The 21,734-nt window shown below is 38.0% G+C and overlaps 1 protein-coding gene across 1 annotated transcript; it reads left to right on the forward strand.

Moving 5' to 3' along the window:
* Positions 1-7,531: 7,531 nt before the first annotated feature.
* LOC134607767 (hemoglobin subunit beta-3-like) lies at positions 7,532-11,502 on the forward strand. Its single transcript, XM_063450315.1, has 3 exons — positions 7,532-7,706; positions 10,221-10,443; positions 11,214-11,502. The coding sequence occupies exons 1-3, from the start codon at positions 7,615-7,617 to the stop codon at positions 11,340-11,342; spliced, it is 444 nt and encodes a 147-aa protein (XP_063306385.1). The 5' UTR covers positions 7,532-7,614; the 3' UTR covers positions 11,343-11,502.
* Positions 11,503-21,734: the final 10,232 nt, after the last annotated feature.

Below are 21,734 nucleotides of genomic sequence, written 5' to 3' on the forward strand. Positions count from 1 at the left end.
GTTCCAGCAGTAGAACTTGTTTTATTGACCTAAGCATTAAAGCATACACATATGAACTCATGTACTGACCATGCCCTGGAATAGATTCTTGGCATTCTTTAAATGTCCCCCAGGTTTATTTACTAAGCAGCAAACTGTAACAAACTAATGTTCGAATTGAAACATTTAATTTTAATAATTTGAATAAGAATTTCATACAATTCGGAGTTTAGCTAATAACGCTTTCTGACTCCCTGTGAAAGACGTGACAAATGATGTCCCCTCCTCCCCCCCCCCCCACGCATGCATACAGACATTTTGATTTAGTTTGTTTAGTATTTCTGAGAGAAGTGCACAGTACTATTGTGTTATTATATATGCACATTTCTTGAATCTGGTTTTAGCTTTAATTCATGTGAAAGACATAAAAATGGTTCTAGTCAGTGGCGTACTAAGGGTGGGGCAGGGGTGTGGTCATGACCAAAGCGGCCTTAGGATGTGTGAGCTGTGCGGCAGGGACAGGTTGCCATGGCAGACGCACAGGTATCACATGCGGACTCTGTGCGTGTGTGTGTGTGTGTGACTGTCTGCCTGTGAGTTTGAGTGTGTGACTGTCTGCCTGTAACTGTGTGTGTGTGTGTGTGTGTGTGTGTGTGTGTGTGTGTGTGTGTGTGTGTGTGCGTGAGACTGGCTGCCTGTGTTTATGTGTGTGACTGTCTGCCTGTGACTGTGTGTGTGTGTGTGTTGACTGTCTGCCTGTGTTTGTGTGTGTGTGTGTGTGTGTGTGTCTGCCTGTGAGTTTGAGTGTGTGACTGTCTGCCTGTGACTGTGTGTGTGTGTGAGACTGCCTGCCTGTAACTGTGTGTGTGATTGTCTGCCAGTGACTGTGTGTGTGACTGTCTGCCTGTGACTCTGTGTGTGTGTGTGTGTGCATGTGTGTGACTGTCTGCCTTTGACTCTCTGCCTGTGACTGCGTGTGTGTGTGTGTGTGTGTGACTGCCTACCTGTAACTGTGTGTGTGATTGTCTGCCCGTGACTGTGTGTGTGAATGCCTGCCTGTGACTGTCTATGTGGGAGTGCCTGCCTGTGACTGTCTGTGTGTGACAGTGTACCTGTGAGTGTGTGTGTGACTGTCTGCACGTGATTGGGGACTGCTGCCTGTGACTGTGTGTATGTGTGTGTGTGATTATCTGCCTGTGACTGTGTGTGTGTGACTATCTGCCTGTAATTGTATGTGTGCCTGTCTGTAACTGTTTGTGTGACTGTCTGCATGTAACTGTGTGTGTGACTGTGTGCGAGTGACTATGTGCCTGGGACTGGACTCTGAAGACTGTTGCTAATATTGTTGTGTAAAAAAATGAATTCTAATGTAAGGTGCTGAGCAGGGGCTTTAGAGGGATAGAACGTTTTTTGGGGGGAATTAGAGGTGCAGGAAGTTTATGGAAGGGGGTTGCAGGGATTTGTAGAAGGGGGGCCAAATGCTCTAGGTGTGTCCCTGGTTCTAGTATTGCTTTTCCCAGATATGAAGCTTAAATTATGTTATTGTGGATTTAAAATCTAACTGCAAAATGTAGGCCAAAATGTCGGAAAAACACCTAATTTGGAAATAAAATTGCTATGCAATTATTTTTTACTTCTTTTTGAAAACTGGTGTATAACTCTAATATTAATATACAACCGCAGTTTAGGATCAGTATAAATGGAAGAGGAACATATTCAAACATGCATACCGTCCAACACTGGAAGGTATGACTTGGGGACAGAGACATAATTTGCATCAACCAAAAAGGGCAAGGGTCTGTACATGCATGCCAGATTGCCTGACGAACTCCTTGGTCGGTCCCACTCAGGGCATACCATGCCAATAGCTCTGCTGAAGAACTATTTTCATAGTCCTGGTGCCCTCAACACACCACAAGCAGATCTAATGATGTGCTCACACGTTGCTTGCTGGTGTGAGTTCCAAAATGTCCTGAGGTGCAGGACACCTGGAGCAAAAGATGGATGGTGGGACAGGAGTTGGAAATCAGGAACGCCCAGTTGAATCTTGGACTTTTGGAAGGCATGAAACGTGTAACAATATTACTGAACTAAAATACGGTATACCAATACTAAACAAAGAGAACACAAAACAAAATAACAGAAAACAGCTGATCCTTGCTTTTAAATTAGTTGTTTTCCTACCGGTATAGTACTTATGTGCACCACTGCGTGAAATCAGCAAGAGGAACACTAGATACAGAAAGATACAATCCAATATGGATCAATCATGATAATAACAAATAGCAAAGTCTGTGTTAACACACATTACAGGTGTGAGCTGGATAATATTAGTATGACAAGGCATAACCTCAACAGATTAAATATCTAGCTGTGACAAGCTCTTTCCTCCAAGATTTGTACTTTTCATATCTGAAGCCCAAGCTGCTCATAGAAAGTTAGAGACACAGTCTCAATCACCTCCATATGGTAGATAACTGACATAAAATGGTAAAGGGACACTATAGGCACCCAGACCACTTCAGCTCATTGACGTAGTCTGGGTGCAGTGTCCTAGGTCCCTTAACCCTGCAAGACTAATTATTGCAATTATTAATTAACTGCAATAATTAGCTATGTGGGGTAACTCCACCTCTAATGACTGTCTACCAGATAGTCACAAGAGGGACTTCCGGGTCATTAGGCACCTTTTGGTCACCTAACTGACGTTGGACATCCTCACACTATGCATGAGGACATCCAGCGCCACTAGAATCCCCATAGAAAAGCATTGTATAATGGGGAAAGCCACCTGCCATTGGTGTGGGAGGTGCGGAGGCGGACCTATGCCAGTGTCGAGGCACATCGGCGCAGGACCCAGGTAAGTGACAAAAGGGGAGGGAGGGGAAACTATAGGGAGCTATCATGCCAGGAAAACAAATTTGTTTTTCTGCCAATATAGTTTCCCTTTAATGTTGCAGATTTGTAAGTAGATAATGAATGAATTAATAACTGCAAGACAGTGGGGTTTATCTGTTATACCCATGCTTGCAATTAACTAAAAAAAAAAAAAATTGCAAAATTTTGGCTAAAATAACCCAGGTGTGAATTCAGTGGTTAATATTCCTGATGTAGTGTCTACATTTTGTAGTTTAGTTTTGAATTTGTAGGAGCATGTCTGTTTCATATTGATACTGATATACTACAGATTGGCTCTCATCTTTTGTCAGTTTTCCAAATAATCTGTAGTTCTTTCACATGTGTGGTTTAGATAAGCATTTATCTGGGCGTGTAGCAATGCTTTAGTTCTCAAAAACAATATGAAAATGGTGACAACAACAAAATCGTGAATGTAAAAGATCTTATAATTAACTAACCCCCAAGCACAAAGCATTACAATATCAGCCAGATAAAAACTCAATTAAATTAAAAGATACAAAATACTGTAATATTACAACACACCCAAAAACCTGCAAATAGGTTTAATACTAAAAATGACCAATCACATTTTTCAGAGCTTCAAACAGGGCCATTTTGCCTTCCCCTATCCTCATTCTTCTTGTAGGGATGGTGAATGGGGTCAAGTAAATGTCTGGTTCTAGGACCCCTGTCTAAGCCCCGGACCCTAGGTAGCTGTCTAAGGTCTAATTTTGACCAGTTATAGTGCTGCTCTAAAAATCCTATAAATTGCCTTATATGTAACAATCAAAAAGTGTTTCACAGGGAGTGCAGAACAAACTAAAAACCCTTGTTAGTTACACTTATATAAAATGTATTCCAATGTTCTCATACTGTATAAAAGAAAAAAACATATAGCCATAGTGCATACTAACATAAAAAATTAAGCCCTGTGATCAAACTACCACTGCTCTTTTGGACAGCAATGACTATAGTAGACATCAGCCCCAATACATACAATAAAAACCAAATAAAAAAGTTACTTGCGCTCTATGGTTTGGGTGTCTTTATAATGATTAATTAATTATGAATCTATAATTATTACCTTTTTTGCATTTAGCACCAATAGTAACTTAATAAACAAACAGAGTTGTTAGTAAATTTCACAACTGCACAAATATATTAGTTCTACTCTTCTATTTAGCTCATTAAAGGAAAACGATAGCGCCGTTAAGGATACAAGCACGTGTTCCTGGCGCCATTGGGTTCTTCTCACTATTTAGGTGACCAGTTCCTTTTCCCCGCCTTACGGGTTTAAAAAGTTTTAAAGGTGCAATTTACTTACCTTAAAAAGAGAGGGTCCCTTCACCCAGATCACTTTGTTGAGATTAAGTGGTTTGGATGCCTTTAGTGTCCCTTTACAATTATTAATTAATCATTAAACTATAATTATTCCTTTTTTGTTTGCATTTTGCTCCAATAGGAACTTAATAATTAAATTGGGTTGTTAGAAAATGTCATGACTGCACAAATATATCGTATATATTTTAGCACATTAGTTGACCACATGTAAAACATTTATAGTAATGTGCTCTTTTAATTTTTTGGGGGGAGGAAAGTGATCTTTAAAGGACCAGTTTGGGCAGCACAACAACTTCATTAAAGATTAATTTGTTATGGTGCCCGCAGGTTCCTATCGCTGGCTGATCTTAAAAGGTACCATAACAATGACAACAAAATTAAGCTGTTATGGTTCCTGGCGTTGAACCGTTCTTGAACAGCTTAACCCAAAAATCTGTGTTCCGGAGCCAAATCTCTCTGTCTCAAATTCTTTAAACCGGAAGGCTGTTGCAGAATCGCGCAGTGGCACCGCTGATGGGCTGAGAGTGGTCAGCTCACATGTCTTATTATATTAATAATAAGTCATTTGTACTTCATCTGTTTGCTTTCTACTGTAGTAAATTGACATTACATCTTCCGAAAAATTTGCAAATAAAACAAAGCAGATTGGTATAAATCTGAAATAAGCAAAGATATATAAAATACAAAAGAAAACACAACAGCAAAAAAATGAATATAAAGTGCTTTTTATGGCTAAAACCACAGTGCCATCTAGTAAACTGCTAGTGGCATTGCAGCTTCTATGGTTTCCTACAGAGCAGTTTTGCTCCTGTACGCAATCTCAGGAAAAGCAGTAAAAATACACCAACTAGTAAATAGAGTTTTGGCCAGAAAAAAAAAAGACATTGGACTCAATGGACTCAACTTATTATTTATTAAAGTGAAAATTCAAAGTGAAGTTCAAACCTTTCCCAGTTTGGCTATTTTGACTTTAAATTTGAAATTCACTATGAATTCTCACTTAAGTAAGTAAACCTGATGGGCAATACTCCAAGCACCAGTCAAATCCTCCACATTCCGTCTTCTCCTGCAGTAGAATCTGGATTAGAGCAAAGAAGAACTACGTTGGATCACGCACATTGGCTGAGAGGCTCACCAGAGCGCTCTCAGCCAATCAGCAAAGTCCTATTTTGTTGTGGTTATTCTATAGAAAAATCCAGCTTCTTCTGCCATAAAGGACCGTATGCAGTAGAGATGCCTGGACCAAGGTAAGTTGTCAAGCTTACTAAAATGGTTTGATTACTTACTGTGGGTTGGCGCAAGGGTACTCCAATCATCATAACCACTACAATGGACTGCAGTGGTTATGGTGCTTGGAGTGTTCCTTTAACCATTTCACAGTAAAAAATACTGAATTTTATTTGGAATTCATTGATCCTACCAACACAGTGACCTTGATGTGCCCAAGGGCACACTATGTCTAGCAGGTGATGATAACTGTTACCAACTTAATTATATAGTCAAACCATTCTAGCCATTGCGTATAAAATTAAGATGCAACTGATAAAAAAATAACCATTTCAAATGAAAATAAATTAAACACTACTCCATAAATAAAGAACAACCAATAACAAGACAGTACAAACATGCCATGTAGAAACTTAAGTATGGGGCAAAAGAGTAAATTGTCTTTATATCTCTGCTTTCAATCAGTGTTGTACCTTGACATAACATGCCTAACTTGTTATGACAATTGTTTTGTTAGTTTTTTTTGTTTTTCATAAAGGGAAATGGATCATGAATTTCGAATCAATGGAAATTAATCAAAATACTAATCTTCATAGTATACTGTCAAAGATGTTGTACTCCATATGAATGAATGCCCCCTCTATTTATTTTATTCTAAGTCAGATATGACACTGTGCAGACATGAAACAAGTCTAGTTTATAGTAAAATATAACAGAGACTATTTAAGGGATAATTATCATTAAATTCCATTATTACTGGAAATAAAAATAATTAATATTCATAACATATTTTTTTTGTGCATTATTTTGTAATGAGTACATGAAAATATATTTAAAAGAAGAAAAACTACCACAACAAGAGACATAGTCTTAAATTAGAGAGGCAAAGGTTTAAAAATAATATCCGGAAGTATTACTGTACTGAGAGGGTAGTGGATGCATGGAAAAGACTTCCAGCTGAAGTGGTAGATAGTCTCTTATTCAGGAGGTAGGTTCAACTGTGGTTCCTAGGTTCTTTATACTTGGGGGGGGTCTTAGGTCTCCGTATGTGGGTGAGAAGAAAACAGAATAACCTAATAGTGCAGTAAGCCACCTCTAATGATTAAATTAAATGATAAAAAAAAGTGTGATATTACAACACACCCAAAAACCTTCAAATAGGTTTAATACTAAAAATGACCACTCACATTTAAAAAGGCCTGTTATTAAATAATAGTATTGCACTCACATTTGAGAGAGCTATAGCCAGGTCTAGTATGGATCGCCTATAGTGGTGTAATCCCCACTATTTGGGATATGGTGCTAGTGGGTCTTGACTGGTAGTTGTCTAGATGCTTGGAGACAGAAAAAAAAAGCCACAGATAGTGCTCTCAGTAAGACAATACTAATTGTATTAAATATAAAGGTTGTACTTACAGACGTAGAGCATGCTCACTGCTCTGTGATGACAGCGTTGGTGGTATAATCCCCACCTGTGGATATACTTGGGAGTAGTAGTGGATGGAATAAAAATAAGAAATAAAATAATTATTCTTGTTAGAAAGCCAGGAAGTGTATATGAATAAAGGGTACAATAAAAATGTTGTAAAACCAAAGTCCTTTATTAGATCAGATAAAAAAAATATATATATAAATTCCATAACACGTTTTGTCAACAGACTTTTTCAAATGGATTTCCCCTAATGTATTAAAAATAGCTGTTGTCATAATTTAACACATCACAACTTTTAACAATATAGCCCAGCAAAGTAAACTGCAGGAGATTTGCAAATATTGTTTGTTTCAATGAAATCAAAAGACATGACAAAGCAGTAACTATTGAATTAACTTTTTCTTCCTTTTAATCTGTTAAGACAAAATTTGTTGTTTCCATTTCCCATTCACAGTAAGTGGGTACCCTTTTGTGCAAAGTCAGCATACTGCCATGTAGAACACAGAGATATCATATAGCACAGCTCAGGCATAATGGAAAGTAGCAATGTCAGTTCTGTTTGTCCTGCTATCAGTAAAAATTTGTGAGAGGTGGATAGAAATAAGGATGACTGGGCATATCTACATGAGGCGTAACTTGGCTAATTCTCCTTTAAAATCAGGGAGGGATATTTCTTTCTCAGAGCCTTGTACATCTTCTATTTGAAGCCTGAGCTACTCATCCCTCTAACAGCCGCCATGGTTCACTGGACAGCCGAAGAGAAAGCCACCATCACCTCCGTATGGCAGAAAGTTGACTTGGAAAATGACGGCCACAATGTCCTTTCCAGGTAAAGATATATGATGTCTTATGACACTGCTCGCAGGTCAGGTCACTTCTAAATTTTACATCACTTGTTCCATTTCAGGTAAACCATGTTAGAGTTATTCGGTAATCTGGAAATTCTGGGGAATCCACCGGGGAACTGATAATGAGTAAAATGGGAATATAATATTGAACTTGACTGTTTTTGCAGCTTAGCTATCTGAACCCATAATTTTTGGTTCCCTTGATTGCCATTTTTTGAATAACCAAGTAGGCTTTATTTACATAGTTACATAGTTACATAGCTGAAAAGAGCTCTGAAATCTTTCCTGACCCCAAAATAGCAGTCAGATGTCTCCTCTTTACTAAACAGTGGCCTGTAGGGAATTGAAACACAAATTTAAAAGCTAAAATAGCCAAGCAGTAACTGTAGCTGAGATGAAGATTTTTTTCTTATTTTGAACTTTTTAAATTTTGGTCTAAATTTTAGAGTTTTCAGTTCATTACAATTCACCTTTTTCTTAAAGTTGCCTGGTGAGGGAGTTTTACTGTGTCTGACTAATCTTCAACAAAGGGCCCCCTTTTTCCCCCTTTTCTCATCTTCTCACAAATTAATTTCTCCCATTCACAAATCTATCTCCTTAAGACACACTTTTCTTTAAACCCCTTAAAGACCAGTGAAATGTATTTCATGCAGTATTCCGAATCTGATCCTTAAAGACCCTATGCCAGTAGAGAAAGCCCTGTGTATTTACACTGTATCTCTATACAGCTGGACACAAATTGTGAGAATACAGGATGTTGAAAGGCTGGTTTGTTATGAAGGAATCATTCCATTACTGGTCTCTAAGGAGTGAATACCTATACCTTCCATCCAGTTCCATTTCTCCCCTGTCAAGCTAGATGTTTATCCCTTCCATTTACCTCTCTTCACTATCAATATCCCATTGCATTTTTCCTTTTTTTTCCTCGTTCAATCCTCCATGTTCTTCAACTACCTCCACTTGCACTCCAAGGTTTCTCCAAAATACATGCTTGTACTCACATTCCTTTCCAATCCCTTCTTTTTTACTCTTCTCCCCTTTCTAGACACAATTTCGAAAGAGGAAAAACTACCACAACAAGAGGACATAGTCTTAAATTAGAGGGGCAAAGGTTTAAAAATAATATCAGGAAGTATTACTTTACTGAGAGGGTAGCGGATACATGGAATAGCCTTCCAGCTGAAGTGGTAGAGGTTAACACAGTGAAGAAGTTTATGCATGCGTGGGATAGGCATAAGGCTGTCCTAACTATAAGATAAGGCCAGGGACTAATGAAAGTATTTAAAAAATTGGGCAGACTAGATGGACGAATGGTTCTATGTTTCTATGCTTCTAATTTCCTCTTTCTGTCCTTCATCGTTATCTCAAGCTCTTCATCCCTTTGACAGTGTGTCTCTTTCATCCTTCTCTCTCTTTCATTCTGACTTACCTTCACCAGTGTCCTCTGTCTGCTTATTTTATCTTTTCTGGCTATACTCCTGCTCTGATCTCTCTCTGGAGATTTGTAAACATCCCCATTCACGCCGTGTTCCATTCATAATGTGATAGATAAAAAGCAAAACCAAAGACAGTGTTTGAATTGAAATGTTGCTGATGTATTGTTAAAAATCATGTGTTCTGTGGTTCCATTCAGATAACTAGGCCCTGCAGAACAAATGCTGGCTTTTCAGATGTTCTACATGAGTTTGTCTGTCTGTTTGTCCATATTGATTTTAGTCTGAAAAAAATGATTACAGGGACTCAAAAGGGATTTGTAAAATATAGACTGAAATTGTAGAGATGGAAAAATAACTGGGTTGAAGATTATTTCCCAATGACTTAATTAAATCATCAGTTCCTGTTTAGTGAATAAAGCCATATTAAACGCCTCTATATATTAAGGACATACTTTTAAACACACCTAAAATGCAATTACCCTAACAGTCAATAAAAAAAAACATATATTTAAACCGCGTGAATAACCATGCATTAATATTTCTGCACATTCTTTAATAATAATATATACAATTATAATACATTTTTCATGTCATATTTAAAGAAGTACAGTTAAAACACTGTATTAGCAGACTGGCCAGGAATGTATAGATCTCAAAATCTTTTAATGTAAAACATTATAGCATCTGGTTAGTGCTGTTCCATTAAGTACCATGGGGTTACACACTCCATAAACTTTCTGTAATTGTGAATTGTGGTGCACATAGCTTTAGAATCAGTTTAGGTAGTGTTCATAAACAGGGATATGCACTACTGTGTGAAATATCTAGAAATCATTGTGAATTCAGACTTGAAATGTTTGGCGAAAATAGCAAAAATTAAACATAACTGATTTGGAGAATTTTCTAGGGATTTACCCTCTGAATTTTTTTTATTTTTTTTTTTACCTCTAGTACGCTTACCAGTTTTAAAAGTACAACGGGACACTCAGACTAACCCACGACAACACACAAACGCAATGCGGTGTTGTAACAATAAAATGTTTCTCTCTCTCTCTTCAGGTTGTTCATTACATACCCCTGGACCCAGAGGTATTTCAGTTCTTTTGGGAATGTTTCCGACGAAACAGCTATTGCTGGAAATTCCAAAGTACATGCTCACGGCAAGAAGATTCTAGGAGCTCTCGATAATGCAGCCCACCACTTGGATGATATTAAGAGCATTCTCCATGACCTCAGTCACACACATGCCAGCGAACTACATGTGGACCCAGAAAACTTTAAGGTATTGTATAATTATTATTATTATTGTGATTACTATTATTTAGTGTTAATCTATCTGTCTACCTGTCTATCCTTCTGTCTATTCTATCTCAGTTGTGGATCTTAGATCCATCCTAGTTTTCAATCCCATGTCCTTTTCTCATGTTCTCCACCCTCTTCGATCTTGTGTCTCAGGTTGTTTGCCATTTACCAGATATTATGTTGATTTCATATTTCTATCCTTCACCCAGTACTTCATTTATATTATCTATCCCATCATGATGGTTATTTACGATGATATCTGTCCTATATACACCAGATCAATACAACTCTACCTCCTTCACTGGGAGCTACCTAATGTTGCCACTATAGTTCTTGACATTTGCTGATATAAGCATCAGATGTCATCTCAGACATTTCTAGTACTAGTCATGGCACCCAGGATCAGAGTAGGCAGTTGCCTAGAGGGGATTGTTTACTAGGAATGCCTGCTCTGAATACAAATGTAAATTTAAAAAACCTATATTTGATAAACTTGTTTTTTTCCTACTTGGCAATTGTGCTTTATATCTCTGAGATGTACGTTCTGATTCTCCAAATCATGTAGAATTTGGCACCTGCTGGCACTTGAGATATAACTTTTGCCCTAGTGGCACCCAGGCCATAGATTGACTATCCGTGCCCTCGTTTTCCATTAATGTACGCTATGGTTCACTGTAGATATTGAAGTTACATAGAATATAAATCTTATTTATTTATTTTTTTTAAATCATTGTTTGCTTCTGTTTACAGCGTCTCGGTGAAGTGTTTGTGATCGTTTTGGCTTCTAAACTAGGATCTGCTTTCACTCCTTCAGCCCATGCAGCCGTACAGAAATTCATTGCAGCGGTAGTAGATGCTCTGGGTCACGGTTACCACTAAACTGATTGTACCCATATCTGGGAACAGAGGTGTACCTAGGTTACATGGTTACCTGGGGAGGAAATGTATTTTGATCCCCCTACTCCCCATTAGTAGGCTTCTGCCTAGGAATGTGTATATTCAATGTAATGTTTCAAATAAAATATATTTGTAAAGAAAACAGCTACGTATTCATTTGTTTCTTATCAAAACCCCTTATACTTCGAACATTGAGATGCAGTTAACAATTTATGTAAAAACAAAAACATAAAATAAAGACTTTTTCTTAATTCTATAGCTATATTTGTCTCAAAATGAAAAGTGCGTTACTGAATCACCTGTTTATATATTACTTGTGTATGGATATTACTGGCTATGGAATAATCTGAGAATACACATTACTATCGTTTGGAGACGTTTTGATGTTAAAGTTATTTTTGGCAGAGCAATTTTTACCCAAATCATACTCTTATAATGCTTGATTATCAAGCTCTTTGTAGCTAGCTCTAATAAAATGAGACCCATAGAAGGGAAATTTAAACAAGTCAATATCTATATGTTTTTTTTTTATGTATGCAAAAGTTGGTTTATTCAATAAATAGTGAATTGCATTAGGAAAGCATTGTTCTCTACATGTTTTAATTTTCCAGTAAAGGTTACAGCCTGCCATACTTTCTATGCAGAATACAGATTAAGGAACAGTGCACACATACAAATACAATTTTAAAATGTATTTTTTTCTTTCTTCATAACAATTGCAGGTGTGCCCCAATTCCCTTTATGTCCACACTGTCTAGATAAACAGAATGTAACATAAATTATGAGCAACATTTGTGCCCTAGAGCACGTGAGTTGATCCTGACTTTTAACCCGAGTACAATATCACCAGCTTTAGTTTGCATATACTAAATACACACAAAAAACAGTGTGCCTTGTATGTTTGCCCTTTTTAAACATTACAGCTCAGTCACCTTTCTTTATAAAATTATTTGTATTAAAATGTTAACATTATATTAAGATAGTAATACAAATTTTATTGAAAAAAAAAGGTAAATAATTATAATAAGGGGTAATAAGGTAGAATTTGTTATAGTATCAAACCAAAATATTTCTTGTTATAGTGTATTTCTATGAATTGCCAATACAAAATAAAATGAAAAATCAAGAAATAAGAAATAAAAGAAAAGAAAAAGGAAACAAAAAAGTAATTTTCGGTCACTTGTCATATTATATTATAAATGATATTCTAGTCTGATATTGTCTTCCCATTTTGACCATTCATGTTTTAATAAATTAGGTTTTTTAGTTGAATTAGGAAATATCAATTCACATATCTAATACATAATTTAAAATGTATTTTGCAACAGGGATAATATTATTCTTCCAATAACGTAGGATAGAAGATGTGGCTGCAATTCATAGGTGACCAAGCATAAGTTTCTTAGTAGTAGGTATGTTGGTGGGGAATTTTTTTAAAGAAACAAATCACATGTGAAAGAGTTTCAATTATGTTTTTAATGGTATTACTTAATTTATGTATAGGATCCCAGAAAGCTCTAATTTAGGGCTATTCCAAAAGATATTATTATTATTATTATTATTATTATTATTATTATTATTATATAGCGACAACAAATTCCGTAGCGCTATATGTGCTCAGTCACTTTTTATACAGAATATTTAGATTTATATTTTTGATAAACCAGTTATTGGATTTTGCAGCATCCCTTTCTCAATTAACTTCTTAAAGGAACACTAAAGACACCTAAATTACTTTAGCTAAATAAAGCAGTTTTAGTGAATAGATCATTCCCCTGCAATTTCACTGCTCAATTCACTGTAATTTAGCAGTTAAATCCCTTTGTTTCTGTTTATGCAGCCCTAGCCACACCTCCCCTGGCTATGATTGACAGAGCCTGCATGAAAAATAAACTGGTTTTACTTTCAAACAGATGTAATTTACCTTAAATAATTGTATCTCAATCTCTAAATTGAACTTTAATCACAAACAGGAGGCTCTTGCAGGGTCTAGCAAGCTATTAACATAGCAGGGGATAAGACAATCTTAATTAAACAGAACTTGCAATAAAGAAAGCCTAAATAGGGCTCTCTTTACAGGAAGTGTTTATGGAAGGCTGTGCAAGTCACATGCAGGGAGGTGTGACTAGGGTTCATAAACAAAGGGATTTAACTCCTAAATGGCAGAGGATTGAGCAGTGAGGGGCATGTTCTATACACCAAAACTGCTTCATTAAGCTAAAGATGTTCAGGTGACTATAGTGTCCATTTAAATACATTTTATTCCACATAAATACAAAAAGAGCAATGCAACTAAAGAAAAAAAATGTCTTACATGTTACCATGAATATAAATAATGTATGGGCAGCATGCAAATTTAAAACACCTTTAGAAGAACACATACATTGTATTAAACAAATGTAAACGTAATCCTAACAGGAGACATTCATTATTGAGCCATAATGCATTAAGTTAGAAATATGGTGAGTATGCGAAGATATTGCTAAACCTGTCTCTCAGAAGGAGTTCAAATGGATTTTCAATATTCCTTTCACACACTCACCATGGGATTCAAAGTAGAAGATAAATAGGGATTTTTAGTATTCAAATCATGTGAAAAAAAGTTATGCATTAATATTATTATTATTATTATTATTATTGCCATTTATATAGCGCCAAACAGATTCCGTAGCGCTTTACAATATTATACATACTAGCAAAAAGATTAAGCACTGGGATTATAGACCGTTACATCTATCTCAAATATTACAATGAGGACAAGGCAAAATGTATATATATATATATATATATATATATATATAAAACAATAATACATAAACTGGAGAAGAAATCCAATAGACATTTGGGGGAGGGATAAGTGATGGAGAGAAATACAAAATACATTCTGCCTTGCAATACTAACCTACCCCCCTGCATTCATGCACAACCATGTACACTACACCCAGGGCCGGTGCTAGGATTTTTGACTACACAGGCGAAGATGCATTTTGACGCCCCACCCCACGCCTCTCCCCAAAAAATAAACAATGCATCTTCACCTCTTTGTCTCGTAGCCCCCTTTTGAATTTCTTAGCCCCCATTAGTGTTGCATATCCAACCTCTTCAATGTCTTACCCCTTTGTGCCCTTTAGTGTGTCTCCTACAACCCCTCTTATGTATTTCTTACTTCCCTGCCAGCCCATTTCTGTCTCTTTCTTCCCCTCAGCCCCTATCTATCTCTCTTTTTTTTCCCACATAGACATGGATACAGGCAAAAATACATACATGCACAAATACACAAACATACAGACACACAACCATACAAGCACACAGACATAATTATTCAGGCACACAGTCACAAAGATATACAGACACACAGTCATAAAAGGCACACAATCAAACAAACACAGTCATACAATCTACACATACAGGTACATTGTCGTGCAAACACAGACATACATTCATACAGACACAGGCACACACAGAAATACAGACATAAAGAAACAGAGAGGCATATAGAGACATACATACACAATTATACAGACAGGCATACACACACACACACTGACAGACAGATATATACACACACACACTGAGACATATACACACACACACACACACACACTGACACAGATATACACACACACTGACAGACATATACACACACACACTGACAGACAGACATATACACACAAACACTGACAGACATACACACACACAAACACAGACAGACACACACACTGACAGACATATACACACACACACTGACGGACAGACACACATACACACTGACAGACAGACACACATACACACTGACAGACAGGCACACACACACACTGACAGACAGACACACATACACACTGACAGACAGACAGACACACACTGACAGACAGACACACTGACAGACAGACACACTGACAGACAGACACACACTGACAGACATACACACACTGACACAGACACACACAGACAGACAGACAGACACACACAGACAGACAGACACACACAGACAGACAGACACACACACTGACAGACATACACACTGACAGACATACACACTGACAGACATACACACACAGACAGACCTACACACACAGACAGACATACACACACTGACAGACAGACACACACACACTGACAGACAGACACACACACACTGACAGACATACACACACACTGACAGACATACACACACACTGACAGACATACACACACACACTGACAGACAAACAGACATACACAGACAGACAGACATATACACACACACTGACAGACAGACATACACACAGACAGACAGACATACAGACATACACACACTGACAGACAGGTTCAGGAGGGTGGCTTACCTGGGATCTAAAGTGCTGCCTGAGGTAGTTGGGAGTTGGAGGAGCTGGTCCTGCCCAGCCCCCTCCTCTCTGCCTTCTCTCTGCTCTCTTCTTGGGGGGACTTCCTCCCATGCTGAAGTGAGGGGCCGGCGGTAGCTCTGCCCCTGCTGGGCGCCAGCCGCGCTGTGTGCTACAGAGGGAGCAGGGATATGACGTGTTCATATCCCCGCCCCCTCCACACAGTCCGCGGCACTGCCGGCTTGCGCTCGGTCACGCTACAAGAAGTGACCGGCAGGAGATGGGAGCTGTGCGCTTCCCAACCTCCTGCTGGTCACCCGGACTTTTGCGCCCTCCGGGCCGGTGCGCCCTAAGGCGGCCGCCTGAGCCGCCTGAGCCGCCTTATGGACGCGCCGGCCCTGACTACACCCACATTTCTTTTACACACACAATCCACAAAAAGCCATCATGACATTCACACACAGGCGCTGACATTCACACATAAATACATACAGTTTATTCATATAAAATAAACTGACATTCAATGCAAACACACCTCACGCATGCACTCACTGACTGCATAAAAATGTATAAAACCTCCACTCCATTCACACACACTTGTACTACTCACTAGTCGCACCATCCATACATTCACAAGTATTACTCACTAGTAGAGATCTGCATTCAAATCTTCAGACAGGTCAAACATATAAACACAAGTAGACAACTGCATTCATAAACCCTGATACTATATACAAATATAGTTATGCATTCACACATTTAGTCAAAAACTTCCATGCATTTACACTTCTTCCAAAACATTCAGACTCATTTGCATTTGCTTTTTTTGACACTACATACAAATGCACTGATTCTATAGACACGCTAACGCAAATGATTATTTATATACATGAACTCACAGTATAAACACATACAATTTCACACAAAACTGGGGGTTATGGAAAGCAATGTTTTTTCATTTACTATAGTTTAAAAAAAATAAACCTCTTAGTGGTACATAATATCATGATAGTAGTATACGTGAGATATAGTGTAGTGTGTATTTTTTTACCTCTACAAAACCATTTTTCATGCATACTATTTCGGTAATGGTTGGTATCAGATATTAGTAAATAACTCTCCCCTTATTACACCCATGTTTCAATCGCTTACAAAAAACTGTACAACCCACTGACCACCATGGAAAAGCTACAAAGACAACACATCACAAAGTATGACAATAACCCTAATTTCATGAAATATAGAAGAATGTTCAGAAAGGACATTTAAAAAATAAGTGAGAAAAAAGACAGATATAGAAACAAGTGGGGAAAAATGAGATCTGGATTCTGTTACCAGGGTTACCAGAGTGACGTTTATGTCCAGTTATTGAATAGTGATTCCCCCACTGAGGTCTTTTGGGAAAATGCGATTCAATAAGCAGAGGAAAACTCATCTCTGCCAATAGAATCTATCCTTAAATATCCACAATTATAAAAAAAAAATGTTTTTGTAAATATCTTTTTATTCATAGTAAGTTAGATATAAGAAGAGTAGAATAGGTAGAAGATAGGTTTGTTAAGACATGTAGATCTCAGTTAGGTATCATATCATCTGACATAATGAGATGCGCAGATCTCAAGCTGAACAATTAGTGATGTGACACGCATGTCACAGTGTAAGTGAGAAAGCAATCACTTGTAAAACAACGTATGATCCGTGGCAACCAGCCTCTATAACGACATGCTCGAATACGATTACTAGCGTGTTAAGTCTAGAGACCTGGGTTAGTAGTAGTAATCACATTGGTTGTTGGGGTGCCTAGACCATTTTCTTTTGTGGGGATGTCTACCTGCTTCCAGATGGCTGGTATTAGCGATTTTGCCGCATTAAGGAGATGTCTGGTGATTGACTTTCAGTATTTTGAGATGGTGATGGGCTTAGGTGTAGTACGGCTAGTTCCACGGTTAATTGTTGTAGTTCACCAATGATCTTAGTCATTGTGGTCTGGATCATCTCCCAATATAGGGCTATCTTGGGGCAGCTCCACCATATGTGTTTGACCGTTGCCTCAGCAAGGCCGCTTCTCCAGCAGATGTTAAATACTCCTGGGAACATTCGGTGCAGGAGGGAGGGTACCATGCTGATAATTTATAGGTGGTCTCTTGGTACCCGGTGTTGCCCAAGCTTTAATGGTGTAGTATTAAGACTTTATCCCATTGTGCATCAGTAAATGTTTTGTTGAGTTGTTCCTCCTAGCGCCTCTTGGAGGTCGTTCTGTTAGTTTTTTTCCCAGTAAGAGGTGTTGATATAGGACGGATATCGCCTTTTTCAAGGTGGATCTGTTTTCACATAATTCCTCAAATCATGTCTGTTTGTAGTAATGTCCCAGTTGTGTGTGTCGAAATTTAATGAGTGTGGTGGGGTTTGTTCCTACCAGAGTGTCCCCCAACTTGACTATGCCATCCATACCGAGAGCTCTATGGATGGGGATGTATGGGGTCCTGTCTATATATGACCATGACCATGTATGACCATGCGCGAGGTGGCAGTCCTCCCCATCGGTGTTTGTTATGCTGTAAAGGGATCAGAGGGCTAGGTATTGTGAGACGTACTCTAGTCTACGGAACGACCAGCAAGCACTGAGTACGTGGTAGATCGGTGCCTCCATCACCGCACGGTTTGGCGTCTTGGAAACCCCCCAACCACACTGCTACATGGAGTGGTGTATCTGCTCCATTCCAATCTAGGGTGGTCCATTGCTGAAGGAGAGGTGCCACGTGCCACTCCAGGATGCATTGGAGAGTCACAGCTTGGTGATATTTCTGAAGTCCACAATTATAAAATAATGAAATAAGAACAATCTCCTACTTAAAGAGGGATTGTTAAACTGTGATACTGGTAGCATTCTCCACCAAGCCCCCTTGCTGTAACAAGAATAATTTGGTGCTAAAGTCTCAGAATTAGCAGTGGTTTCTGGTGTGGTGTGGTATATATAATTTTAACAGGGTGATTTGCTTGGTCTTTGTCTTATTTGAGGAATTTTAGCAGCTCATCAATTCAATTTCTCTCATATAAGTGTTAGGTATGATTTTATAATCGGCAGCCATTTTATAATCAGCCGCCATTTAAAAGTCAGACACCATTTCATAAGCATTAGCCATTTTAAATCTGATTCTATTTTTCTAGTGTATTGCTAAAAAGCTGTTATAATCTTTTATAAAGACAGAAAAAAATATTAAGTATGAATTCTTTGTTAATTCAAGTGTTCTGTTGCATCTACGAACATATGTTCTCTAAAAGGGGAAGTATATGTCCAGCAAGATACTTTGAGGAAGTAACATAAATGTATATTCTGCAAGCTGATCAAATATTATAGGTTATGAAACAATGTCTACAATTAAATGAAAGATGTACAATTATATTTTAAGAAAGTAGTTATCTGGCAAAATATCAAATGATGTCTACCTTTGGCCATGACCTGTTTTTCCGTCAGTGATCCAAAATATTTGCTGAATTGCTGGCTCTGTGTAGTATGACGTAGTGTTAAGCAATCATATTCTGTTTTTTTATATAAACCGTGATTGAAGCCAATAGATTTTGAGATATGATTTGAGATAGTGTGTTGTGTATCAGTGTGTTGTGTTGTGTATCAGTCATTTCTCCAGAGTAGCTCGTAGATGTGTTTCGGCTGGTTGGAGTTCCAAGGACGGTCTGCAGCCATCAATAATCCCTGGGGAAGAATTTCTGTCCAAACAATAAGTATACATTTTATTTAAAGGATCACTATAGGGTCAGGAACACACACATGTATTCCTGACCCTATAGTGTTAAAACCACCATCTAGCCCCCCTGGGCCCCTCATGCCTCCATAAATATAGCAAAATCTTACTGTATTCAAGCTTGAAGCTGTAACTCTGCATGCTGTTTGACTCAGAAAAACAAGCAGTCTGCTGACATCTTCAGAAGTGGTAGCCTGATCCAATCACAGTGCTTCCCCATAGGATTGGCTGAGACTGACAAAGAGGCTGATCAGGGGCAGAGCCAGCATGTTTCAAACACAGCCCTGGCCAATCAGCGTCTCCTCACAGAGATGAATTGAATCAATTAATCTCTATGAGGAAAGTTCAGTGTCTGTATGCAGAGGGAGGAGATACTGAATGTGTGGATGCATTTTAGGCAGCCATGACCCAGGAAGGATCTCTAACAGCCATCTGAGGAGTGGCTAGTGAAGTTATGACTAGGCTGTAATGTAAACACTGCATTTTCTCTGAAAAGACAGTGCTTACAGCAAAAAGCCTGAAGGTAATGAGTCTACTCACCAGAACAAATTCAATAAGCTGTAGTTGTTCTGGTGACTATAGGTCCCTTTAACCCCTTCGCGACCAGTGATGGTTCAGGACCATCATCTGAAAAATCCCCTTGAGGACCGTTGACGGTCCTGAACCGTGACAACCTTAGGATGTACTTATCCAGGCAAGTGTAAAATCAAACAAAAAAAATGTTTGAAAAAATAAATAAATAGTTAATGTTAATTAATTTTTTTTTATTATATATGTGTATATATATTTGTGTTAGGTGCTTATGATAGTACAGAGTGAAATACAATAATTAAATGTAGGATAGTAAAAAGGGCAAGTCGGTTGTGGTGTGCCGGAACCGACGATGAGGTAGGCCTGAGAAAGAAGAGGTATACAAATAACAAACAGAAAATAGTGCGTAGGCGCTTCACTGAAATTTTGACAGTTCTGTATATAATAAAGATATGCAATAAATGGTGTAACCGGTAACCTAGTGCTTCCCCAATGCACTAAATTTACATAAGACGAAAAGAAACATTTACCAGTATATACACCTCCCCAATGTGATCACAGCAAAAATTTTTTGTAATATTACCAATATAGGACCAATATGGGACTGGACTGTAATGCAAACAGCGTGGAACTGGACTTGGGTATAAACTACAATAGAAAAACAATAAAAAACAACAACATAGTGTAAACTGTATAATAAAAAATGTGTAGTAGGTAAGTATGTGACTCTCACTCACATTCTCCAGAGCCGTACCAGGCTCTGTAAAACAGGCTCAGGGGTGCCAGTACTGGCTAACGATCCAGGTGATCCAGATAGATGCGACTCCAGAATTTGGATGCAAAATATATTTATTGTATAAAATTATTTTAAAAAGGTATAGGCACAAATGGGCATTATGGGGGTGGAACCCAAAACAGACAATAGTGTATATAGCAAAATTGGAGTTCCACTTACCCCTATCTTTTAGCAGCCCAGAGTGTCAAAAATACACATAAAATAACAAATATAAATATGCAGAAGATTGAAGCAGACGCGTTTCGGCTAACAGCCTTCCTCCAGTGCTTATCTTCATGTTCTGTTGGGTCTTCTTTTATAAGTCCTATCTGTCCCATTCACCTGGATTCAATTTCGTACCGGCGTCGCGTCACTTCCGGTTTCGCGGGTGACGTCACTTCCGGTTTTTCGGCCGGCTGGAACGCACGCTGAAACGCGGCGTTCAGGATGTTGGTTGCTCTTAATTGTTATAATTGAGTCCCCATAGCAACCTTAACCTCCATATTTGCAGGATATCATAACAAAATGAGAAAAATGAAAATTAAAACGATGATCTATAAATGGCTTACACATTGCAGATATTGTATTAGCTAACATCAATCTCTTTATGTTTAAAAGTAGAGCAATGTATTCTTAGAAGAACTATTTAATTACATACATTGAACAATGCTATGTGTGACCTCAGAGGCTTTACATTTAGATAGCAATTAAACAGAAAGCCAGTATAGCCTTCTAAACCTGATAATTCAAATAGAAAAAATTAAATAAGTTCTAAAAAATATATAAAAAATATGTATGTATGAATTTTATAAAAAATGTATAAACTCAAAATCTAAATTTAACCCCTTTGGGGATAGGGTATTAACATCAAAAATCCACTTGCCCTCTATCTTTGCTATAAAAGTGAGGACAATCCGCCTGGCAGGCCCATAGTGTCAGGGGTGGGGTCACTTCTGAGCAACTTGTCAGAATATATAGACAAGCA

This window comes from Pelobates fuscus, chromosome 4 (genome assembly GCF_036172605.1).
Source record: "Pelobates fuscus isolate aPelFus1 chromosome 4, aPelFus1.pri, whole genome shotgun sequence".
NCBI classification, from domain to species: Eukaryota; Metazoa; Chordata; class Amphibia; order Anura; family Pelobatidae; genus Pelobates; species Pelobates fuscus.